Source organism: Porites lutea, chromosome 3, assembly GCF_958299795.1.
Source record: "Porites lutea chromosome 3, jaPorLute2.1, whole genome shotgun sequence".
Lineage (NCBI taxonomy): Eukaryota > Metazoa > Cnidaria > Anthozoa > Scleractinia > Poritidae > Porites > Porites lutea.
In genome coordinates this window covers 9,212,081-9,239,690 of record NC_133203.1, presented here as the reverse complement: position 1 = coordinate 9,239,690, position 27,610 = coordinate 9,212,081, and the positions used below count along the sequence as shown (strand labels likewise).

Genomic DNA, 27,610 nt, shown 5'->3' with positions numbered 1-27,610 from the left:
AAAATATGATATAAACTCTATATGGAATAATTATTGTTATTTTAGGTTGTACTTATGGCATTTTCTTACATAAGAAATAAGATGCAACGTGACTTGAAGTATGTGATATTACACGTGAATCCGCATGAAACATAAAAATCGTGGATCAATTTAAGGCTTCTGGGAAACTGCCCACCTACCCTTCCCCTATGCCAACATTAACACTTACTTCTTACTTAGGGCAAAATGATGGCGTAGGGGAGGGGTAGGTGGGCAGTTTCCCGGAAACCAAAATTGATCCAAAATCCTATTTGTGCCAAATAGAGCGATTTTCGCATGACCTTGAAATGAAAACGCGCGAGCAAAACAGAAAAAACAAACGAACGGAAATAGAGCGATTTGATTGGTTTATCGAACGGATACAAACGCGCGTGGCTTTTGGTTGATTAAGCGAACGCTCGGCTGAAAAAACGTCATGCCCGAAGAACTTTCTAGAACTCAATCAATACTTCGCTTTGACATCATACTGCAACACGATTGGCCAATCGAACAATGCCTTCTCCATATTAGGATTTTTAGGCAGGAAAACGAAGAGTCAATGTTTTGATCTTTTCATCCATTGGCTGATAAAACAAATAACGATCATTTACCGAAACCATTTTTCAAGGTCATAAGAAAATCGCTTTATTCAATTTAATAAACCTGTTGCTTTTTCTAGGAAAACGAAGAGTCAATGTTTTGATCTTTTCATCCATTGGCTGATAAAACAAATAACGATCACTTACCGAAACCATTTTTCAAGGTCATACGAAAATCGCTTTATTCAATTTAATAAACCTGTTGCTTTTTCTAGTTTAGTGGCCGATCCATGGAGAAGGGGTCGGAGGAGTCCCGACCCTAATATATCCATTAGATAACTGCTTTGAAACTGAAATAATAACCACCGAACATGCTTGTATTTTTAAACATCGTAGTTTTAAAACTTCACTAGTGTCGCACGTTTTAATAAAGGCACTCGTTGAAATTAAAGAAAAATGCATGGCCGGTGGGGAGTGGGGGGTCTCTCCTCTCCTCCAGAAAAGCAACTTCTGCGAACCGAAAAGGCCAAACAATTTCTGTAACGTAAATCGACGTGATGTTGATAGGCTGTCAAACAATGATCAATTGTTTCGTTTTCGAACATTGACGTCATGCTATGCTATGCTACGCTATGCTTTGCTATTTTTATCCCTACTTCAAGCACAGGCTATGCCTCCATAACCGTGCTTCCAAAACACTCGTTCTCCGGCCATTCCGGTAGACATATACGCAGCTCCGTGACAACAATTTGGTTTCTATTCCTTATAATTTATAGTTTTTAAAACCTTACCATAACCGGAAATTTATCACATTTATTTTAAAACCAGTGATGAATTGTTTCATTTTCGAACGCAGGTGTCATACCATATATTTCGTCACTTGAAGCATACCCCTCAACTGGGCTCTCATGAACTAGCTTACACAACTCCACTGGACACATTAAGATTCCTGTGAGTACAGATTTCTTTTCTTTTCCTTATCATTTATAGATATTTAAGCATAACTTACTTTGTATCTGGTTAAAATGTATGTGGTTAAAATTGGGCGACAAAAAGCAATAAACAACTGAGGATTAAATGGATGAAGGGTACAACAGTGATTGTTGCAATTGTTCTATATAATTGTAAACTGTTTTATTTAAATAGCGTAATTTCTACTAAAATTCCAGTCATTATATAATCTCGAAAATCACGATAATTGCATTCAGTTTCCACAGAATTATGGTGAATGTCCTCCTGATTATGATCAATATTTTATTTCACAGAAAATGAAATATGGAGTAAAAACGCCGAGCAGGCACGATATCGCGTCAATCGCCTCCTTCAAGCGTTAAGTTTCTTTCAGGTTTGTTTACAATTTTAAATTTTTTTACATCCTAAAGCATTTAAAATTCAAACTCACAGAGGAGAAATATCAGGCTTCAGTAGAGTTTTACTCTGACGTGCTGTCACAACTCGACTCTAACCAAGGCACAACAACAACATTTTTTTTTGTACCCAACAGTATACACAAATATAGAGGAGCGACAGTGCCCCGAATAACCATAGGAGCTAAAGAAAAGTGGCAGCCATACTTAGGTGATTTATCTATAATGATTTGGGTCAGATACCACACACACACACACACACCCAAACACAAAACTCACACACGCCCATGCGCAATCAACACCAAAAGAAAGAAAATAAAGAAAGTTAAGGATGTCATAGTAAACAAACAAACAAAAAAAAAAAAAACGGAGCCAGAGGAATTATGGTGTTAATATACCTTACATTTTTTAGTAGTTTTCAAGAAGAATTAGCTTGAGTTTTTTCTTAAAGCTTTAGAGAGGAAGAAGCTTTACATAAATAATGCAAGTTGGAGGATGATAATGTCAAACAACTCAAGCATGTTAAGGCACGGCTCAATTTTTGGTCTCGACCCCCCCCCCCCCCCCTCCCCTCCCAAAGATAAAGCTGTTCTTCTTCGACGGCCACCCATTTTAATTCTAAAAGTTGCAAAAAACTTTCGACAAACTTTCTTTCGAGGCGTTGAATTAATTAGGATTGAAGTGATGTAGTCACTTGAAACGTGACGTCATGATGATATTCAAAAAGAAATTCAAAATAGGGTAGGACTGGTTGATTACAACTAAGTTTGAACCATGTGTAAATGTTTGTTTTACCGTACGAATTTTTTCTGTGGCCGGAACGGAGAGAATGTTTAATTTCTTAAAAAGATATCAAGAGGTAAAAAGTGTCACGTGACCTATTTTGCATAATTACTAATTAAATAAAAACGCGAGTCAACCATTCCGGCCAGATTCAAGAGAGAAACGATGATACAATAAAAAAAATACTGTTTTTAATATATACTGTGTGGCATCTTGCCACCCCATTTTTAGTTGTCTTTTTTTTCCTGGACTCGACCATAAGTGGTCACGTGACACAGACATCTGATTTCTTACGTTACAGGAGAATGAAGGTTACCGATTTTTCCGAGGTTGCCAAACTTTGGAAGGTTCTGATAAATTTTCACAAAGTTATGACCATTATAAGATTTTATGCAAATTAGCCTCAGGCCATGCCTTAACATGCTTGAGAACTTGACAACATTTAGATCTTTAAATAAAGGACTTCAATGTTCATTATAAATAGTGAAAGTATATTCTTAATCGAAATTATTCTTAATAAGGCAAAAAAAAACCTAAGGCAAAATTTTAAAAAAAATTAGTTTGATATTGAGGTTAGTTATAAAAAACACCAAACCTCGTTACCACCAAGGTCCGGAAGGCATTGGATCCAGTTTGGTTGTGGTTTGCGGCTTTTGATGAAACCCGCTGCTCAGTACATTCTTAATAATCAAAATCAAGGTTCGTAATAAGCTGTAATGGGACCTACAAGTTTTCATGATGCTATAAGTGGCTGAGTTCTCATTGTACAAGTTATTTTTGCATGAGTCCTAAAGAAAGTATCTAGTGAGTCATTCAGGCTCATGAGCGAATGATTTCGTCACATGCGGCTCAAACTGACTTTCTGCAAATACTGTTGTGAACATAGAGATGTGTGGCTTCCAATATTGAACTCATGAACGGTTTGGCCCCACGATATATAACCAATGCCACGTTTTCCTGTTATCTACGACATGCAGAAGATATATTACAATTTTGGGTTTACAAAAGGAAAGCAAACAATAACCAGTTGAAGACCGGGTTTTAGGGCTAAACGAAGTAACACTACTGGGAAGTTCAATACAAGAAAGGGTACAACAATGATTGTTGCAATTTTCTATATAATTTTAAACTGTTTTATTTAAATTGCGTAAGTTCTACAAAAATTTCAGACATTATATAATCTCTAAAATCATGATAATTGCATTCAGTTTCCACAGAATTATGGTGAATGTCCTCCTGATTATGATCAATATTTTATTCACTGAAACTGAAATATCGAGTAAAAACGCCGAGCAGGCACAATATCGCGTCAATCGCCTCCTTCAAGCGTTCAGTTTCTTTCAGGTTTGTTTACCATTTTAATTTTTTTACATCCTAAAGCATTTAAAATTCAAACTCTCAGAGGAGAATCAGGCTTCAGTAGAGTTATACGCTGACGTGCTTTCACAACTCGACTCTGACCAGGGCATCAACACCAACAACAACAACAACATTTGTACCCAACAGTATAGGGAAATACTGGCGAAGAGTACAGGCTGCCCCAAATAATCATAGGAGCTAAACAAAAGTGGCAGCCATACTTAGGTGATCATGATCTATAATCATTTCGGTCAGATATCACGCACACACACACACAAACGCAAACACACACGCGCGCATGGGCACTTAATGCTAAAACAAACAATAACCAGTTGAAGACCGGGTTTTAGGGATAAACAAAGTAACTCGGGGAAGTTCAATACAAGAAAGGGTACAACAATGATTGTTGCAATTGTTCCATATAATTTTAAACTGTTTTATTTAAATTGCGTAAGTTCTACAAAAATTTCAGACATTATATAATCTCGAAAATCATGATCATTGCATTCAGTTTCCACAGAATTCTAGTGAATGTCCTCCTGATTATGATCAATATTTTATTTCACAGAAACTGAAATATCGAGCAAAAACGCCGAGCAGGCACCATATCGCGTCAATCGCCTCCTTCAAGCGTTAAGTTTCTTTCAGGTTTGTTCACAATTTTAAATTTTTTACATCCTAAAGCATTTAAAATTCAAACTCACAGAGGAGAATCAGGCTTCAGTAGAGTTATACCCTGACGTGCTGTAGACAACTCGACTCTGACCAAGGCGTCCATAACAACAACAACAACTTTATTTGTACCCAACAGTATGCAGAAATATTGGCGGAGTACAGGCTGCCCTTAATAACCGTAGAAGCTAAAAAAAAGTGGCAGCCATACTTAGGTGATTTATCCATAATCATTTTTGTCATCAGATATCACACAACACACACAAACACAAAACACACATGCGCGCATGCGCACTTAGCACTAAAACATACAAAATAAAGAAAGTTAAGGATGTCAAAGTAAAAAAAAAAACAATAACAAAAAGCCAGATGAATTATGGTGTTAAAATACTTTACAATTTTTAGTAGCCTTTAAGAAGAATTAGCTTGAGGTTTTTCTTAAAGCGTTCAGAGAGGAAGAAGCTTTACGTAAATAATGCAAGTTGAAGGGTGATAATGTCAAACAACTTGACAACATTTAAATCTTTAAATAAAGGACTTCAATGTTCATTATAAATAGTGAAAGTAATTATTCTTAATAGAAATTATTCTTAATAAGGCAAAAAAAATTTAAGGCAAAAATTTTAAAAATGTCAGTTTGATATTGAGGTCAGTTATAAAAAACACCAAACCTCATTACCACCGTGGTCCGGAAGGCATTGGATCCAGTTTGGTTGTGGCTTGCGGCTTTTGATGAAACCCACTGCTCAGTACATTCTTGATAACCAAAATCAGTGTTCGTAATAAGCTGTAATGGGACCTAAAAGTTTTCATGATGCTATAAGTGGCTGAGTTCTCATTGTACAACTTATTTTTGCATGAGCCCTAGAGAAAGTATCTAGTGAGTCATTCAGGCTCATGAGCGAATGATTTCGTCACATGCGGCTCAAACTAGCTTTCTGCAAATACTGTTGTGAACATAGATAGAGATGTGTGGCCTCCAATATTGAACTCATGAACGGTTTAGCCCCACGATATATAACCAACGCCACCTTTTCCTGTTTTCTACGACATGCAGAAGATATATTACAATCTTGGGTTTACTAAACTAAAGCAAACAATAACCAGTTGAAGGCCGGGTTTTAGGGATAAACGAAGTAACACGAGAAAGTTCAATACATTTTCAAGACTGTTTTGAATTAAATCGCCTGCTTAAACAAAAGTCAGTTTGCATAGAACAGGGGCACCCAGAGACTGGTTTCTCCCAAGTAACTTAAAACTTGTGTAAGGTCATCCAGACTGCTAATTTAAGCTTAACCATACATTCTAAAATAGCCAGCTTTATTAACGTTTTTTCTGTACGGTTATCCCGGGCAAATTTAACTTTTGAAATTTATTAGGGTTTCCCATTATTACGTTTTGCGTCCTGATCACTTAGCTATTGTTATAGTAACGTTTTACGAAAACGAGGGATTTTCTGATACCTCTTTCCGTGACTATTCTCGAAACCAAAATTTAGGTGTTCTTTCTAGCAAACATGCTGGCCACATCTGGAAAGTGATATGTCAACTTCCGAAAATCGTATATCCCTTGATGTTGAAAAAAATTGGTTAAAAACGTATATAGATGAATGGAACAATCATCTAGAAATTTTCAGCCTTTCTTAAGCCATAGAAATTGCAAGGCAATATTTTTTCTTTTCCAAAAGATGTTTTACAAAATACATTCGTTGGGTTCCTATGAAAGAATCCTGCTGAAAGCCTTTCAGTTCGTATCAATCGTTTATTTCACAGAAACTGAAATATCGAGTAGAAAACACCAAGCAGGCACAATGTTCGTCATCCGCCTCAAGATAACTGCGGCCTACCAACAGTTAGAATTAGATCTGAATTTCTCTATCAACATCCTGTAAAAACCATACTTCTCTTACGGAACTGCTCACGCCCTCCGCGTTTCAAAAATAGTATAAAAGCATGGTCCAATTAAAATGTGGAAAAGCAAAAAAGGGAGGAGAGAAAGTGAAAAATTGTTTTTCGTGGTAGAAAGAGCTATTTTGCCTTTTTTCCTCATTAAATATGCACGATTTACGAGCCAAGAATCAATGAGCCAGGATTTGAACAATTTGTTGGACAATAAAAGCGGCAGCCAATAGAACTTGCATAATGACGTAACGACTCAGTGACCCTATATATAAACCAATGAATACTTTTGTTAGTTTTTAGTCAAAATACAAAAAGCAACTGGCCTCCATCGACCTAGAAATTACCAGAAAACCTGTCCAACGGGTTGAGTCACCTGACATAGCGCATGACCTTATCTCAATGAAATTCCTCGGCGTTTTACTCATGGGATAAAGACAAAAGGTTGTGACGTCATCAGCGTTACTGCATTGCTCCGCAAGTGAATGCGATTTCTCCACAAAAAGGGGTTCATTTCATCTCTACTATACTACTGATTATATCGCAGAGAGGAGACGTTAGGCTTGCACGAGCTATTTTGAATGCTTTAGTGTAATCGTATCAACAATCTACCTTTTTAATCCTTAATGTAGACTATATTTTTTGTGCGAAATTTAGTATTGTTGTACATTAATGAAAACGTGAAACGCTAGGCACAGCTGAGTCGATCCTCATACAACAGATTCACTTTTCTTAGTCTTTCCTTCGGACATCTGGTGCAAAATAAACAAATTGTTAAAGTACTATGATAATCAACCCACCAAACGTTGCTCAGAGGGAAGACTCAAAAGTTTCAAGGTTTCTTCATGGTGTCTTCAGATAAGATCGTTGAATACCGAATAGCTAAGAAATGTCACGATTTTCAAAATTGTTGTAGTTGGTTGCATCATCATTATTCACGAGGTTGTCACGTGTGATTCTACTTAAGCAATAGACCACACTTTCTATGGGTTTACCGGCGTGATAACCCACGCGGGATGTTGGGAGAACACGAGAAAAGCTTGTAAATCACGAGCCGAAGACGAGTGATTTACAAGCTTTTCAAGTGGTTTCCCAATATTCCGAGTGGGTTATCACGCCGGTAAACCCATAGAAAGTGTGGTCTATTGCTTTTATAAAATAACTTTTAGTAGAATGGAGTCTTTTAGGTAAAAAATATGGTTTAAGTACCGTGATCAAGTCATGTCCTCTCTCTAAAGTCATCATAAGCCAATCATGACTCATGATTTAATAGCCCGGAACTTTCTCAAAACTCAGTTCAGTCAAACAACAAACTGCAGCAGTTCAAAACACGAGTTTTTGCACTCATTACATGATAACTTATGAAAGCTGTTTTACAGTTTATTCATGCGAACGTACAATGAAAGAATACGTTCATGGTTTGTTTACTACAGAAGTAGAAATTAATTGAACATCGGACTGTACGCCGCTGCATTTTGTTGAGTCGATCCGTAAGAATCTCGTGCTTACAGACGGCACTGGCAGCTATTGTAATGGAGGACTTCATTCACATTTTACAAGCCGCAGTGGTTTAAGATCTGTTTTCTAGACTTTATTATGATTTACAAATGCTGCGGTAACGACGTGACTGCATTTGCGAAGTTGTCGCATGTAACTTTATATGCACGTACAGCGACCGATGGAAATATGTCAGTGGTGGAGAAAGGTTTCTTTGCCACAGCCACATATTGGCATTAATATTTGTCGATTTGTAAAGTCAGGTGGTTTGAGGTAGGTTATGGCATCGATATAACTGAATAATTTGTGCAAATGTTGGAAAAACCAGCATGAAACTCTGACGTCTTTCATCATCGTTGGCAGCTTGTTTACAACCAACAGCGGCCGATTTTGTACCATATCTTGATCAGAGATCTCTTTTTGGAACAATTTCTTTCATTAAGGAATTTAATTTTGACATAAAATAAATCAAGAATGCTAAAACTATCCGTTTTGTTGCTGGTTGGCACATGGTTAAGTTTTCCTGGAGACTTTCTACACCAGAAATTCACACAGTTGTTGTCTTTCTCTGCGATTTGGCATCGGCGTGAAATGTAAACTGCTTTCCAGCTTTGTACTTTATTACTTCTAAAGCTATGGCAGTAATAAAATGTGGAAACCAACGCTTTTGATATTTGAGAAGGGCTGGGTAAGTAACTTGTTCTGTTTTTTAGCCTTTCTAAAATCATTGTTTGCACATCAATAGCCAGTTTTGTTTATGGCTCGTGGTCTGGGTGCCTTTTTCTATGGGTTTACCGGTATAATAAACCATAGGTTTTTGACCAATCAGATCACGCGTACTATCTCAGTTATTTTATAATTTAAAATGAAACAGTCGTTAACTCTAACTACTTGATTCTAAAAGTGTTATAAGCCTTAACTTAAGGCACTAGTTACAAAGCTAAAGAGGTCTTAATTTGTTCAAGTTACTATTATTACTATTATTACAGTTTGCACGTGAAAGTTTTGTACTTTGCCCCTTTCATGGTTCGCACGTGAGAGAATTCGTTTTATCACATAACAATCCAGTAAGCAGGATTATAAAAAAATTACTCATGCACAGAATTTGCACGTGAAGATATTGCACTGTGTCCCTTTTACAATTCGTACATGAAATTGTTTACTGGAAAATTTGCTCAAATGATTTTAAGAAATTACCTCGGCTTTACAACATCTGCAATTAAATCATGCTTCATGCAACGTTAAGGTCGATAGCCTAACATTTATTTACTTCCCATAACATTATCAAACTGCCGAAATATATTTCTACTAATATCATGTTATTCCACTTAATAAAACAATACCTAATAATTTTGTCAACTAGCTTCTTCCAATTTTTATTCCCTAACGCTTTTATTTCTACTCAAGTTACGCATCTTTACTGAATAAAATACGTTTCAGTAACTATAATGACTCTTAAGCAGCAAGCATGTATCATGTTGTTCACTTAATTCATGTTTTTTTGCTGGAACGAAGAAGGTCTGTTGAACTTTGTAAGCGAGAGAATAAAGCTTTTTTACAGGATTAACTTACTCGCATCCTCGGAGACCGTGGGGCAGATAGTGGGGGCGAGGGAAAGTCTAAACAGGCGTAAAACTATGGCACAAAAGAAAAGTAAAGAACGGCTAGAAGAGCCCCTGGGGACAATGTCTTACCAGACCAGTTCCAAACGGTCGCCGCCGTTCTGGCTTCTGATTGGTGCCAGAAAAACACAAGTTTTCTGGCACCAATCAGAAGCCAGAACGGCGGCGACCGTTTGGAACTGGTCTGGTAAGACATTGTCCCCAGGGGCTCTTGTCGCCGTTCTTTACTTTTCTTCGTGCCTTATTTTTCCGCCCGTTTACTCAGGCATGTTAAGGCATGGGTCACCTTCTAATTTGCATAATTTGGCAAAGTGGCATTTGAAACGGATTGTTTTGATCAGTCGTCATGAAACTTGGCAAGAAGTTTTAGCTCGGTGGCCTTAACAATATGTGACATATTCATTGTTGAAATGTTAGTCACGTGACCTGCAAATGATCGTTAACGTTCAAAGTTTTCGAATTTAAACGGGGGAAAGGAAATGAAAGAGCAGCAAATATTCTTAGGTACCAGTGTTTTTCCCATGGCCTGGATATTATGAACTAGCCCTGCATGTATGCCTAAGTGGAGTAAAGATTACGAAATAAGGAAAAACAGGTCACGTGACTTATAAAATACTTTAATAACTCTTAATAAAAATGCTTTAATCCACCTTGCAAGGCTAATTGACAATCCAGACAGTTTCGCTGACAATTTGATGACAAGTATTTTTAGGCTGAAGCTTAACAACCTTGCCCCGTTTGAGAAAACAGATTTTGTGACGTCATGGTCTAAGGAATGTCACGTGATGCTTAGAATGAATTTTCCAAAACTATTTTAGTGAGATATGTCTTATCATATCTTTGTGGAAACCTTTACTTGGATCCTTCTGTGTCATTAAAGAGGATCTTTGCATTCTCTGTGGGGGGTCTTTTAAGCCTTTCAACCCATGCCTTAACTTGCCTGAGTGGACTTTCCCTCGCCCTCACTATATACCCCTGGGTCTCCGAGGATGACTTAGTCGGAGCTTTCAAACAAAAAAATAAACTGCCTTTTAAACTTCTAAAACAACAATTTATAGGCCGCACACATGTACTTCTGAATTTAGGTCCATATCTAAATATCAGAACTTTGAAAAAATATATGATCTTTTATACTATATGAAGCAGGTGAAACAGAACTCATAAATTATGAAATACGTGCGTTGTACCGTTCGCAATAGCCGAATTAGGTCAGAAATGTCTTGAAGCAGCACCCACATGTACGAAAATACTGGAACCCTTAAACCGAGCTGCATCACTGTACTGAGTGTTTTAATCATGGAGATATTTAAATGTTATGCTACTGAAACACCTTTAGCCGTAATAAAAGTCGAAAACATGGTGAAGAATCAAGATGGCGATCTCAAAGTGCTCTTGTTTGACCTTTAGCAATGTCATGTTTAATGCCAAAATCTCATTGGTTCCTAGCATCAACTGATAGTATCTTCAACCTTATTGGTCCCTGCAACACACACCCAAACACACAAAGCCACAAAGACACATATGCTCAGACCACTGACATGAGCTATTTTTTCAAAAAAGTTCAATAATGGCATGTGTATGTGTAGTTGACCATTATCACATAAGAGTAGAGATTCACCAGATGGCGCAAACTCATAAGAAGATAAATAAAATATACTCAGTGGAAATTCGAAGCTTGACGACAGACGCCTGCGTACACATGAAAAGGACTCATCACCCTCCTCTGACCACACCACTTAGTACTTTAAACTCTTGGGCATCATTTTCACCTGAATGATTCCATCATCTGATCGCACAAGGGGATGCTCGATTCACCTTACTCAAAACATTGGCATCATCTTTAATACATCGTCACAAGGCGAGCTATCCTATCGTGCATCAAGCTTACACGTAGCCTTCACAGCGCAGAAGGTGATACTGACCATTCTCTGGTGTGGAGCAAAGTGAAACTACAGGCAAAGAGAATCTACCACACAAAGACTGTGTGAAAACCATGCCTTGACGTCAGCAAGACCCCCGATGGACAGAAAGTGGAGGATCGAGTTCATAACTACGCTTGAGAAATCTCTCCCCCAGCCTCTCTATTGGAAAAGTCCAATAAAGATTGGATTACTTCAGAGATGCAGTCCATGGATCAGCCATGCTCAACTTCGTTAAGAAGAAAAACAAATCTGCAATACAAGAAAAGAGAAAAGTGATAACTGGATAAAAGACCTGCCCAAGTGAACAAACTGTCTACAGGCTCTAGAGGCAGCACGTAGTCATGTGCAACGATGCAACAGACCCTGTGCAAATCAATACTGGCCTGAAATCTGTGCTAGTATTCATTCTGCTGTTGAGACAGCTATTATCAAGGCCATATGTACGATGAAATCAAGCAGACACTTGGTCCTTCTCAGAAAAAACAGCCCCCTGTAATTTTGCTACAGGGGAGATAATCCAGGACCGAGCGCAACAGATGGAGCGGTGGGTAGTACATGATTACTCTGAGCTGTCTGCCAGAGAGAATATGGTGTCTTTGGAAGCACTGAAGCCATAGATTGCTTACCTGTTCTGGAGGACCTGGATAGTGGTGACCTACTGAGTGGAACTGAAAGAGGCCCTGGGCTACCTGCACCTGGAAAAGCGCGCGGCCAGGATGGTAATACTCTGCCTGTGGTAGAGCGAGAGAAGGTACCACAATGATAAGAGACGCAAACATTGTCATTCTATAGAAAAACAAGGGGGTCAGAAGAGCCTATAACAATTATCAGCTATGAAGCTGTTTGCTCCAGTTGTTCTGAGGCGTCTCCAACTGCTTGCAGAGAAATTTTATCCTGAGTCATCGTGTGGTTAATCCCTGCCAAACGATCAACACTATTAGGGCTGATGGCTTGTTGGCCGAAGCTTCGTCGCAATGGCGCATAAGCATTAACTTCAATTAAACCATCTTTTTGGGAGCCACTTTCTAGCTGACCTACTTTTTTTCCTTTTCCGAGCAAAACAGAGCCATTTAGGCTTACATAATCATATCACTTCAACAATGTAACTTGCAATCCGTTGTAGATCGACGCGCTCTTTACATCCCGATAGCCTTCAAGGAAGGCTGCCGTCTTTGCTTCGAACTGTTTAAATGGGGGGTTCGAGGCGAATAATTTTTTGCACGACTTGACTTTACAACTGACTTTGAGCTGAGCCGGCCTTCCGAATGAGTTATCCCAGATATATAACGATCATTACTGACGGTGGAATAAAGGAACATTTGATTTAAGCTCTTTCGGAATTAAGCTAAGTGTTACGTGTTGGTACATGAAAAAAGAGCTGGCCCCGGTTGTTCAAAAGGTGGATAGCGCTATCAACTGCATAAATCTCTATCAACAGGGATAATGCGATTGTTTTTCTCCGCCGGATATTGATTTATCTGATAGAGAGCAACAACCGGGATCTGGTGTTTATATTACATTCCCCCTTTAATAAATGAGCGATTTTGTAAAATTTACACACGAACAATTTCGTCTCTGTTACTTTACTTGAATCTTTCAGGCAACCTGAGTTTAGGATGCGTACTAAGAACTGAATCAGATTTTTCTAAATCTTAAGACTAGATTAGTCAGTCGTTGGCAACTCGTGACGTAGTTAGATACTTTTGCAGTTGTAACCCCCAATCACAAACTCCTCAAGCATGTTAAGAGTGAGTCCATGGGTGCACTAGGCAGGTGTGCTACATGCTATCTCTCCGATTTCGATGAAACTTGGCCAGTTTAAAGGGTCTACCCCAAAAACTCAAAATGACAAACTGGTTCATAGTTTGGATCTTTATGGTGGGAGATAGCCCACCCAACTGGTTTAATTAGATTTTTTACCAGTAAAAGTGCATTAATAACAGGCAAAAGTAGGAAGCTCTCAGAACAACTGTTTTTAACCTTTGACTATGAGGGTTTGTATATATGTTGATGCATCGTTGACAAATGTAAGGATGTAAGTTTCAGTCAATTTGATTGACAGCTTGTCAATCACCGGCCTTGAATATGGGACCACCTCTTCAGCCATTCAAATATTTGCTGATTTTGAGATCAAATATCTCTCCTTGCCAGAAAGCTATGACAATAATTTTGCTATTCCCTGTTTACCAACCCTTTGGTATATAATAAACATAAAAAACATTTCTGGGCTCTGCCTTTTTTGGGTGTCAGATGCCAATTGAAAACTGCACCTAAAACAAGCTTATTTCCACTACACCTGTTCTATAATTCAGCAATTAAGGGCCGCTGAAGTTACTAAACCGACACTTTCCAGCCCGTTATACAAGAATAATAATCGAGGAGTTCAATGCATGCCTAAAACGCTCGAGATTTTGCGAGAAATTTAAAGATTTCACACTGATTAGTAATGCATGTCACCAAAGTATCGAAAGCAAAATCGTAATGTTTGTGACCTCGTTTTGATTTTCTCGCAAAATCAAAGATTATTCTTCTTACGAGTTAAACTATACAGAAGTCCTTCATTCAAGTGTTTATGGTCTTTACTGTGACAAGACCAAGCTGTTTTTAATTTCCTGGGCAGAATTTTCAAGGCCACATGGCGCGTGGTTGTTGACAAGCTTTGAATCACGCTAGTATATGTATTACCGCGTGAGATTCGTTCTATTACAGATCTAGGGATTTTTAAGCGCCATCTGAAAACGTACCTCTTTAGGGAAGCTTTTTATTAATTTATTAATTTTTAATTTTTATCACGATAATTACTAGTATTTTAACATATGTTGTATATTTTAATTTTATCATAGTATATTTTAAATAATTAGTAGTTACATACCCTTTATTAAGTTTTTATAGATAGAAATCATGTAATGCGCGCTTGATCATTTCATGGAAAGCGCGCAATATAAGAATTAAATTATTATTATTATTAGTTATAGAGCAAGGTCAACTCGCACATCTAAAAACAACATTCAATGATCAGAAATTCTTCCTTCTAGCAATAAAGAAATTACGCCCTTAAAAAGTTAATTAAGTTTAGGCTACAACTTAAAAAAGAATACGACATCGACATCGACATCGACATCCTTGCAGATTTTGCTGAGCAGAGATGTGAGAAGGTTTTGGATGCCATCATGTCTTTGTGCAACAAAACCCGTCTTCTTACAAGACAGGGCGTGGCTGACTGTGAATCAATCTCCACACGCGCAATGGCTCGGCAAGTCCACTAGTTACAGATTGTAATGCAAGAGTAGAGAGTCCCTAAATTGTTGCCTATTCAATGTCAGGTCCTGCTCTTCAAGGGCTACGGCGTTGAGCCACGAGCTTGCACCATTGTCTCTGGCCTGCATTGTTGATCTTAGCGAGTCTAGCTTCTACCTGCGGTGCTATCATTAACTTTGAGGCAGCGTACTGCTGTGAGACTTCAGCTTTCAGGTCTGGTATACCCAGACCCCCAGGGCAAATAGTTCTCGCAACTCATCAGGGAGGGGCTCCGTCTGGCGAAAAAGAACTGGAAGGAAAATATCATTGATCGCTTCCTCAATTGGTTCCATATAGTCTTTAAAAGACTCAGTTGTACGCATAAAATATGGATTTTTCTATTTGTAGCCCTTTGTGAAGGCGACGTAGGCGGCATGTGGTTGACTCTTTACAATCTCAGCCAGCAACTCGATGTTTTCCCTCCAACCCTGTACTTTTCCACTACACCATTGGTCTTTGTATTCCTGTGATCCAGTGACTGTTCCTAGGTGTCGTTGACCTTCTGTTGTTATAATTCTGACCTCATTTTCAAACATCAACTCGGCCTCGTCTGCTAGATCTTGTGTCTGTACTACCTGGGTTTACCATTAGCCAACTTTTGGAGCCATTGATTAGGTAGCCAAATTTCTTTCCCTCTTGACTAAAAAGTTTATACCAGTTGTATAACAGTTCCATTAGGCTGCCTCCTGCCGAGTCATCAACCAGCCATACTTGCTTAACTTCAGGTATACGTGCTCTTAGGCTTGGAATCAAGATGGATGTGTTGATCGCATACCATGGCATGGCTAGAGGGTCACCCTATGTTGTCCCTTCGTGGGATAAGATCGGGGCGGGGGGGGGGGGGTACTTTAGGAATTTCTGGGTGGGGATGTGCTGCTGGGACCCTGGAACCCTTAACCTATACCAGAGCTAGTTCAGCTGAATTTTGCTACCTTATACTAGAGTAAACTCCCCAAATCCCCCTATCCTAGAGTAGCTGTTTCCCTAGTCTAGATAAAATCTTCCACCAACTGATCAGTTTCCTGAAAAATGATACCCAAACGCTCTGATTTATATAGCCTATCCTAGAGTAAACTGTTTGAAAACCATACCCTTCACAGTGGCACATACCTATCAGTAGCACATATGTGGGAGTGCCCCCCCCCCTCCCCGGGGGGATAAGATCTCTACTCCTCCACAGGTGAACAATCTCGAGGGACTTCTGTACGTGTTGATGATGTACATGGAAGTTTCCGGACAAGTTATTTGGATGTTGCTGGCGTCAACCAAAAGGATTTCGTCTGTACGATCATCATCTAAAATCTGGGCCATGGCATGTATGGCGACCTCGGCACCCGCACTGTAGCCAATGCAATTTTGCAGGAGGCCAGCTGCCAGCATGATCTCCTCCTTTAAGGCCCTGTTTACAAGGGGGAGGGTAACCATGGTGCTAGGGTTACCCTAGCAAGAGGGTTACCCTGGCACTCGCACCTTTCTTCTTTTTCACACGACGCGTTTACAAGGCAGGTAGGGTTACCCTGGCAAGCGGGTTACCCTACCTGCTTTATAAACGCTCTGCTAGGGATAACTCGCCTACCCTGGACAACTTTCCTCCGCTGACCCGAGTGATAGGGTAACCCTGCCTGTGAACTGAGGTAAAAGATAGGGAGGGGCCGGGGCGAAGGGAAGAAGGCAGAAAACCCTGAGTTCAGCTTTCGTGTGGCTGTATATTTTTCTGTACGAACTACAAAAGGCGCCAAAAAACAGCCCGCATTTTTAGTATGATAATGAAAAGGAGTAACAAAAAAATATTGTAGCTAGATTACAGAAGCTGAACACGTGAATACGCGAAGCGTGTTTTCATAAGTACATATTTTTTCTTGGCTATATTATTTTACCCTAAAATAAATGTTATATTTTATCGCATGGCTTCCCTGTTTTCAAGAAAAAGTGTCCACTAGTTCCCCATAGTTATTATTTTAACTAAAACTTAAGGAAGGCAAATTTCTTGTAAACCAGAGCTAACCGTTACCACGCTTCCTAGGGTAACCCTCTCTTCTTGTAAACAGGCCCTAAGAAGGTGGATATGGTCTCATTTGTCTGACTCCTATTGATCGAATTCCTGGGTTCTTATCCAGTGGAATGAGCCTGAAGGAAGTGTAGCTTTCCAACAGAGAAGGTTGCTAACTTGATTTCAGCAGATTTCTGGTCAACGCGGCTATTTCTTTTAGGCTTTTTTTTTTTGATCCTCTCCTCTAGTTTAGACAACCCAAAATTTTTTAGAATGTATTTAAATTACCGGGAAGGCGCGGGAAATTCGCTGGTCAAAACAGTGCAGGCTCTTTCTTTTTGTCATGTAATACTTGGCTGTAAATAATCTTGATTGAGAGTGACAAAGATCTTCGAACCACTTGCATTTGAACAAAAAATGAAGATAGTAGGAGATAAATTAGTTATAGAGATAAGTAGAAAATTCTGAAAGGCTTTGGAAGGCAAAGAAGTGGATTCTAAACAAAGATTGTCTAGTCACGCAGCATGCAATGCATGATAGTTAGGCGTAGATCGACAAATTAGTTCGACGGCGGTAAGTAAAATTAACATTATTCTTTTTCTGAGGTTGTAGCCTAAACTTAATGAACTTTTTAAGGGCGTAATTTCTTTATCGCTAGAAGGAAGAATTTCTGATCATTGAATGTTGTTTTTAGATGTGCGAGTTGACCTTGCTTTATGACTGGCATATACTAGCGTGATTCAAAGCTTGTCAACAACCACGCGCCATGTGGCCTTGAAAATTCTGCCCAGGAAATTAAAAGCAGCTTGGTTTTGTCACAGTAAAGACCATAAACACTTGAATGAAGGACTTCTGTATAGTTAACTCGTAAGAAGAACAATCTTTGATTTTGCGAGAAAGTCAAAACGAGGTCACAAACATTACGATTTTGCCTTCGATATTTTGGTGACGTGCATTACTAATCAGTGTGAAATCTTTAAATTTCTCGCAAAATCTGGAAGGTTTAAGCATTCATTAAACTCCTCGATTATTATTCTTGTATAACGGGCTGGAAAGTGTCGGTTTAGTAACTTCAGCGGCCCTTAATAGCTGAATTATAGAACAGGTGAAGTGGAAATAAGCTTGTTTTAGGTGCAGTTTTCAATTGGCATCTGACGCCCAAAAAAGGCAGAGCCCAGAAATGTTTTTTTATGTTTATTATAGACCAAAATTATTGTCATAGCTTTCTGGCAAGGAGAGATATTTGATCTCAAAATCAGCCAATATTTGAATGGCTGAAAAGGTGGTCCCATATTCAAGGCCGGTGATTGACAAGCTGTCAATCAAATTGACTGAAACTTACATTCTTACATTCGCCAACGATGCATCGACATATATACAAACCCTCATAGTCAAAGGTTAAAAACAGTTGTTCTGAGAGCTTCCTACTTTTGCCTGTTATTAATGCACTTTTATTGGTAAAAAATCTAATTAAACCAGTTGGGTGGGCTATCTCCCACCATAAAGATCCAAACTATGAACCAGTTTGTCATTTTGAGTTTTTGGGGTAGACCCTTTAAACTGGCCAAGTTTCATCGAAATCGGAGAGATAGCATGTAGCACACCTGCCTAGTGCACCCATGGACTCACTCTTAAGGCATGGCTCAATTTTTGTTTTCGACCCCCCGCGAAGATAAACTTGTTTTTCTTCTACGGCCACGCATTTTAATTCTAAAAGTTGCAAAACTCTTTCGAGAAACCTTCTTTCGAGGTGTTGAATTAGTAAGGGTTAAAGTGATGTAGTCACGTTAAACGTGACGTCATAATGATATTCAAAAACAAATTCAAAATGGGGTAGGAATGGTTGATTACAACTAAGTTTAAACCATGTGTAAATGTTTATTTTAGCGTACGAATTTTTTCCGTGGCCGGAACGGAGAGAATTTTTTATTTCTTTAAAAGATATTAACAGGTGAAAAGTGTCACGTGACCTATTTTGCTTAATTACTAATTAATTAAAAACGTAAGTCAACCATTCCGGCCAAATTCAAGCGAGAAATGATGATACAATAACATAAATACTGTATTTAATACATACTGTGTGGCATTTCGCCACCCCATTTTTAGTTTTCTTTTCTTTCCTGGACTCGACAATGAGTGGTCACGTGACACAGACATCTACCGGTTTTATCTGAGGTTGCCAAATTCTGTAAGGTTCTGATAAATTTTCACAAAGTTATGACCATTATAAGATTTTATGCAAATTAGCCTCAGGCCATGCGTTAATATGCTTGAGTCTGTCCGAGGACCCTCAAGCGACGATGAAATGTGATCTTCATGCAAGATATAATAAGGCAAGTGCTTAGCTCCTCGTGCGTTCAAAATAATTTGTGGACTTCCCACGTTCGAGTTTATAACCTCCTTTTTTCAAACCAAATTATCTATAGAAAGTTCCCTCTTTCTTAAACTTAATCGTAATATATTCCTATACATAATTATTTGCTTTCTACTGATAGGTTTTCTTTATAGTCTTAAATCATTATGTATGTATTTTTATTTTATTCGCGCATTATTGTAAAAGCTAATATAATGTACATTTGGTATTTGTAGCTATACATGATCGGGAGATCTCAGCAAGCTCTGCTGAGCCTTTCAGGGGAGATTCCCAACTTTACTTATCAATTAAATTACTAACATATTGTTTGCCACTTAATATTACAATATAAACTCTATCGAATTTCAATGAAATGATACAAGCTTATCAATGTTAGGAATTTTAATGTACTGTCATATGCCTTTCAATCTTTTAGACGTTCTTTTAATTCTTCCAATATAGTTGTTCCTAACTTAAAATTCTACAAGAGAAACCACCTTTTTCAAAAATGCAAAGAAACCTAAAAACTAAAAGATTTCTTGTAATTACAAGACTGCATGCAGATACATGTTCTATAGACTTAGATTTCAACAAACAGAACTCATGATCATTTACTTCAACAAGTTAACTGCTTTTAAATGTAAGTAGCTTTATTCTGACGATCCGGGTAACTGAAATCTTTCGTAACTTTGTATTCCTGGGTAAGTCCATTTAACCGAAACAGAATGTTTCGTGGAATCACAGCTACGATAGCATCAGTTTAATTTACAATTTTAAATGACACCTGACCAGACCACAAAGTCGTTACGTATAAGAAAAAGCTTTACATTTTGAAGAAAACCTTACTGTTTTCGTAGCTATTTCTTAAGCCAAAAGCTTATTATTATTAACGTTTCTAACTGGCTTGCTTATTTTTTTTTATTTAAGATTAACTCTATTTCCGTAGAACTATTTGCTAATTATTCTGGTCTTGTTTTTTTACCTGTTTATGTTTCAGAAAAGACCCAAATGGGCACTGTTCAAGAAGCTATTCACCATGGCATGATTGCCGCCGATTTTCTTTGGACCACTAAACGAGTTGTCCAGGCTATCGAGCTGTGGAACGAGTGCTTAACACTACTAAACAACAAAATCTTAGAAAACGAACATGAACTTGCCACAATAGTGCGTATAGCGCTAAACAAGAGGCTGTTTTATGGAAATGCTGCTATTACGAAACTTTCACCAGCTATAGAATCTGGCAAAAAGCTTTTAGCCCTACTTCGTAATCTTAGGAGAAAAAAAGAAGAAGCTAACACAGCCTTGATGTTATCAAAACTGTACTTCCACAAAATTGAATACCAGGAAGCACAAGCAGTCCTCAAAATTGCACTCTGCGTTTACAAAGAAATCGAAAACAAACACGGAGAAGCGTCCTGCTACGTAAACCTAGGAGCTGTGTTTCTTTCTGTCGGAGAATATGCCAAAGCTGAAGAATATCTTCATAAAGCACCTACCATCAAGACAGAAATTGGGGACAGAAACGGAGAAGCGTCATGCTACGTAAACCTAGGAAATGTGTTTCAATCTGTCGGAGAATATGCCAAGGCTGAAGAATATCTTCATAAAGCACTTACCATCAACACAGAAATTGGCGACAGAAACGGAGAAGCGTTATGCTACGTAACCCTAGGAAATGTGTTTCAATCTGTCGGAGAATATGCCAAGGCTGAAGAATATCTTCATAAAGCACTCACCATCAACACAGAAATTGGCGACAGAAAGGGAGAAGCGGCATGCTACGGAAACCTAGGAGCTGTGTTTGGAAATGTAGGAGAATATGCCAAGGCTAAAGAATATTTTCATAAAGCACTTACCATCAACACAGAAATTGGCGACAGAAACGGAGAAGCGACATGCTACGTAAACCTAGGAAATGTGTTTCAATCTGTCGGAGAATATGCCAAGGCTGAAGAATATATTCATAAAGCACTTACCATCAAGACAGAAATTGGCGACAGAAACGGAGAAGCGTCATGCTACGTAAACCTAGGAAATGTGTTTCAATCTGTCGGAGAATATGCCAAGGCTGAAGAATATCTTCATAAAGCACTTACCATCAACACAGAAATTGGCGACAGAAAGGGAGAAGCGACATGCTACGGAAACCTAGGAGCTGTGTTTCAATCTGTCGGAGAATATGCCAAAGCTGAAGAATATCTTCATAAAGCACTTACCATCAACACAGAAATTGGCGACAGAAACGGAGAAGCGTCATGCTACGGAAACCTAGGAAATGTGTTTCAATCTGTCGGAGAATATGCCAAAGCTGAAGAATATCTTCAAAGAGCACTTACCATCAAGACAGAAATTGGCGACAGAAACGGAGAAGCGTCATGCTACGTAATCCTAGGAAATGTGTTTCTTTCTGTCGGAGAATATGCCAAGGCTGAAGAATATCTTCATAAAGCACTTACCATCAAGACAGAAATTGGCGACAGAAAGGGAGAAGCGACATGCTACGCAAACCTAGGAGCTGTGTTTCAATCTGTCGCAGAATATGCCAAAGCTGAAGAATATCTTCATAAAGCACTTACCATCAACACAGAAATTGGCGACAGAAACGGAGAAGCGTCATGCTACGGAAACCTAGGAAATGTGTTTAAATCTGTCGGAGAATATGCCAAAGCTGAAGAATATCTTCATAAAGCACTTACCATCAACACAGAAATTGGCGACAGAAACAGAGAAGCGTCATGCTACGTAAACCTAGGAAATGTGTTTAAATCTGTCGGAGAATATGCCAAGGCTGAAGAATATCTTCATAAAGCACTTACCATCAAGACAGAAATTGGCGACAGAAACGGAGAAGCGTCATGCTACGTAAACCTAGGAAATGTGTTTCAATCTGTCGGAGAATATGCCAAGGCTGAAGAATATCTTCATAAAGCACTTACCATCAACACAGAAATTGGCGACAGAAACGGAGAAGCGACATGCTACGGAAACCTAGGAAATGTGTTTGCAAATGTAGGAGAATATGCCAAGGCTGAAGAATATCTTCATAAAGCACTTACCATCAACACAGAAATTGGCGACAGAAAGGGAGAAGCGACATGCTACGGAAACCTAGGAAATGTGTTTCAATCTGTCGCAGAATATGCCAAAGCTGAAGAATATCTTCATAAAGCACTTACCATCAACACAGAAATTGGCGACAGAAACGGAGAAGCGACATGCTACGCAAACCTAGGGAATGTGTTTCAATCTGTCGCAGAATATGCCAAAGCTGAAGAATATCTTCATAAAGCACTTACCATCAAGACAGAAATTGGCGACAGAAACGGAGAAGCGTCATGCTACGTAATCCTAGGAAATGTGTTTGCAAATGTAGGAGAATATGCCAAGGCTGAAGAATATTTTCATAAAGCACTTACCATCAACACAGAAATTGGCGACAGAAACGGAGAAGCGACATGCTACGGAAACCTAGGAAATGTGTTTGCAAATGTAGGAGAATATGCCAAGGCTGAAGAATATCTTCATAAAGCACTTACCATCAACACAGAAATTGGCGACAGAAACGGAGAAGCGACATGCTACGGAAACCTAGGAGCTGTGTTTCTTTCTGTCGGAGAATATGCCAAAGCTGAAGAATATCTTCATAAAGCACTTACCATCAACACAGAAATTGGCGACAGAAAGGGAGAAGCGTCATGCTACGTAAACCTAGGAGCTGTGTTTCAATCTTTCGGAGAATATGCCGAGGCTGAAGAATATATTCATAAAGCACTTACCATCAACACAGAAATTGGCGACAGAAAGGAAGAAGCGACATGCTACGGAAACCTAGGAAAAGTGTTTGCAAATGTAGGAGAATATGCCAAGGCTGAAGAATATTTTCATAAAGCACTTACCATCAACACAGAAATTGGCGACAGAAACGGAGAAGCGACATGCTACGGACACCTAGGAACTCTGTTTGTACATGTGGGAGAATATGGCAAGGCTGAAGACAATCTTCATACAGCACTTACCACCAACACAGAAATTGGCGACAAAGACGGAGAAGCGTCTCGCTACCTAAAGCTAGCAAACATATCTCAAGCCTTATCGGATCTCTGGTCAAGCATTCAAATTTACGAAAAAATGCTTACTTCTCTAGGAAGCAAAGATAGCCACAATATATCATTTTTTGACAAGAACGCGTCTCCCTATCGGCTGTTTTGCTCATTGAGTTGTTCTTGTGGGAAACCCTATGAAGCTTTACACGCTGCTGAACTTGGACGGGCCAGAGCTCTAGCAGAACTTATGTCAAATCGCTACTCCATTGAAAAAGAAATATCCATCAACCCACAATCGTTTGTTGGCATCGCGGAAGTAATTAAGAAAAATGGCGACAGCACCTGCCTCTACATCTCCTATGACTACGATGACAATATATTTTTGTGGGTTTTGAAACAAAACAAACCGGTAGCTTTCCGAAGAACGAAACTTTGTGAAAGCTATGTTAGCAAGCATGGCAAAATCTCTGTGTATGACCTGTTTGGAAACGAAAGCTTATTAAGAAAATTTCACGTTTTACCTCAAGAGCAATGCGAAGACCGATCACTCTTCTCTTCATTCGCCAACCAACTTACAAACGAATCAAATCTGGAAGATAGTCTCTCAACCTTGCGTCCTCTTTTAGATGAGGGAGAAGTATACACGGACCCTGAACCGCCAACACTTTTTCAGGTCTACAACATGTTGATTGCTCCCGTGAGTGACTTGCTAGAAGGATCTGAAATCATTGTTGTTCCTGATCGCTGCTTCTTCCAAGTTCCGTTTGCAGCATTACACGATGAAAGTAGCCGCTATTTATCAGATTCTTTCAGGATACGAATTGTCCCTTCTTTGACGACTCTCAAGCTTATTCTGGACAGTCCAGCCGACTCTCACAGCGAAACTGGTGCATTGATTGTGGGTGAGCCAAGAGTGACGGATGTGTATTTCAAGGGAGTGTTAAGGTATCTCTGTCCATTGCCTGGCGCGAAAGGAGAAGCAGAGATGATTGCGAGACTACTACCTGAATCTCACCTTTTAATAGGAGAGCAAGCAACAAAGCAGGCTGTTCTTCAGAGAATACCCTCAGTGAGCCTCGTACATTTCGCTGCTCATGGTGATGCCGAAAGAGGAGAAATTGCTCTTACCCCCGCTGACTCCACAGTGGAGTTTCCACACGAAGCAGACTACTTACTGTCAATGACCGACATTTCAAAAGTTAGACTGTCAGCCAAACTGGTGGTCCTTAGTTGTTGCCATACCGCACGTGGACAGATCAAAACAGAAGGCGTTGTTGGAATCGCTCGAGCATTCTTAGGATCGGGTGCACGCTCAGTGTTGGTGGCATTGTGGGCCTTACAAGACAGTGCAACAGAGGAGTTCATGGGAAGATTCTACGAAAACCTTGTCCAAGGGAAAAGTGCAAGTGAATGTCTTCACCGGGCCATGAGGTGGATGCGAAATAACGGTTTCTCAGAAGTGAGGCAGTGGGCACCTTTCATGCTGATTGGGGATGACGTGTCATTTCACTTTGGTGAAGAAAAGTGAAGGTAATTGTTTTCTGACAATTAGGGCCATACGAAGTCTGCCAGGTCTTTTTGTATTACAGTTTTATCAACTTGGGTGCATTTGGTACTTTTGAGTACTAAATAGAAAGCAGTATTTACCCTTAAAAGCCACATTATTGAATACACCTGAAGTTAGCTTTTACTTTTACTACTAACATCGAAGATACTAAACACCACAATTATTCGACCACACTTCTGTATTTATCAATCTAAATTACAACCCGTGCATATGTGGGGCTTTGCATTTGAAAAAAAAAACACTAAAGCCCCGAATCCCTACAGTAGCAAAGAATGATTTAATTCTTTTCTTTCTTTCCTGATATATAAGGCACAAATAATTGAATATTCTTTTATTTGCTACGGTTCAATATGATCGTGAGGGTTTGCTGACAAACTTTTTCTTTCTGAATATAATAGGAAGAGAATTCCAGTTATGAATCCGAACCAAACAGCCCAGGGAAGGTTTTTGTTTGATATAAAGATAATCGGATCAAAAATATTATGGCGGAGATCTACAATGAGGGACAAAAGTGTTGACACACTTCCGTAAAATGGCCCCTTTTTGCATAGTGGATATACTTATCCCCTTCCCCTTTCTACCCCAACCCCTTCCCCCCAAAGTCAATGTTGAATTTTGGACCCTCAAGTCTTTTTTTTACTTCAGACAACATTGATTCGGGGGGTCGGGGGATTTACGGCGTTTAAAAGGAATGAAATAATAAATGAATTAAATGTTTGTTAAAAGCACCCGTTTTAAACAAGTGTGTCAACTACTTTTGTCCCTGATTGTCTGAAATATGTATCTGTGTTTTCCGGCTAGATTTTTGACGCTGCTGAATTTTTGTGCGATGACGTTACTCTATGGGCCAAATTGTTTGTTTTTAAACATCAATTTATAGAGTTTCGTCCTGATTTGTAGTATACGTAGAGTCAAATGTACGAAGCGTATGTCATTACTTAATCTTGTACCCCCGCGCGCGTTCCTGATACCCTGTCGGGTCGAGACGAAATGATTTGTGTTGTGATCAATGCCGTTGCTGCGGATGTAATGTTTTCACAAGTATTATCAATAGTGGAAAAAGGATGGAGACATTAAGGTACAATGAAAATTGTTCTGGTAAATGGTTAACTTAAGCGAATGAAGTACTGCAGAGTAACAGAGGGGACATGCAATATTTTTCTGACATTGACCTTTGCCATTAGTGAAAGGACGTGAACAATATACAGGTTATGAACCTCATAAATGATGGGCCAGCCGTTTGTGCTGTGCCCTATATATAGATGTGTGTTTTTTTTTTGAGACCTTTTCTAACCTAACTGATCCAAACCTTTAGCGTAGGTAGGCGTCGAGGTTAGGAATGTACTTTTGTAATGATTTTACATGACCGCCTGCCATTTATTCAGTGGCATGATTGTTTATTGATGTTGGACGGACAACTATTTCATTTCCCAGCTCGTAAATCGCATAAAGCCAAAGAAATTGTTTTCAAAATAGACACACCAGTTTGTATCATCGCCAAAACAGCAATTATTTTGGCCCAGAAGTTCACCTGATGACAAGCAAAGCGGGATAACACGTGATCGATGACGGCCGTGCGCTGGAAAATTTTCCTTTTTTATGCGCTAATTCCTCACAAAAGGCAAAAGAAGATTCCGCTATGTAAAAAGTGCTTCGCAATACGTATTCTTGACGACAAAAATTCCAGCGATGTGGCGCAAATAAGTAGTTTCAACGGTTAACCACGAGAATACATATCGACATTAAGAGGTCATAACAGACTAATGTTACTTTCCCTTTGCCGAAACGTGGTTAACCGTTGTAACACGAAGGAAGCAGTGTTTTCCTCAGTTTGAGCTGTCGTTTTCTTTGAGAGTCAAATACCAGTTCATGTTTCAAAGCTCTCTTTTCATTTTCTCTGCCGACAATACACAAAAACACAGGGTTTCGCTTGAGAAATGCAGTCGAAATACACAGACATATGCGCTTATGTCACGCTATTTGCGTTGCGTTATCATGTCACACAGGGTGTCACGAGGTGGGATTGAAAGTAATTGTTTTCGTGTACACTTGCAATGTTTGCTACGCTGTCCTTAGTTTTTTATTGAATTGGCCATGAATTTACCTTCACTTTTCCGTAGTTTCGATATTGAACGCAGTGACGGCCGCTCCTCACTAACGCTCCATATTTCCGTGGCCGGCCAGTGACTATCCCCACTACGTGTCAATCTTTACCCTATCCGTGATTGTTTGGGCCTTAACAATAGGATAAAGTGAAGAACGAGAAATATCCACTTTATTAAAAATATTTTCAGTACGCACCCCCTTGAAATTCATCAAAAATTGTACATAGGCGCGAGTTTCAGCGTCAGTTTTTAGCTTGTAAACCATATCGCCGGTAATTCTGGATATCGCAGCCCTTTTATTACGTCATCGCGTAATTCGAATTGGCCCTATAATTCGGTCGTGAATAAGTCTATGTCACCCCCACCACCAATAACATAATTATGTCATTGATTCCTTTAATTTCAGTTAAAATCAGTGTTATGCACGGCTCAACTTGTGTGCAGTAGCACAATTTTGCATTCAGACAATGAGGGACAAAAGTGTTGACACACTTCCGTAAAATGGCCCCTTTTTGCATAGTGGATATACTTATCCCCTTCCCCTTTCTACCCCAACCCCTTCCCCCCAAAATCAATGT

General features: G+C 39.2%; 1 protein-coding gene across 1 annotated transcript in view; it reads left to right on the top strand.

The window, feature by feature from the left end:
- The window catches only part of LOC140930395 (uncharacterized), a 114,714-nt gene that overhangs the window by 41,941 nt on the left and 45,163 nt on the right, over nt 1-27,610 (top strand). Inside the window, exon 2 of the mRNA XM_073380079.1 lies at nt 20,652-24,890. Within this exon, the coding sequence (XP_073236180.1) occupies nt 20,652-24,888 (4,237 nt within the window). The 3' untranslated portion in view covers nt 24,889-24,890. The remainder of the gene's footprint in view (nt 1-20,651; nt 24,891-27,610) is intronic.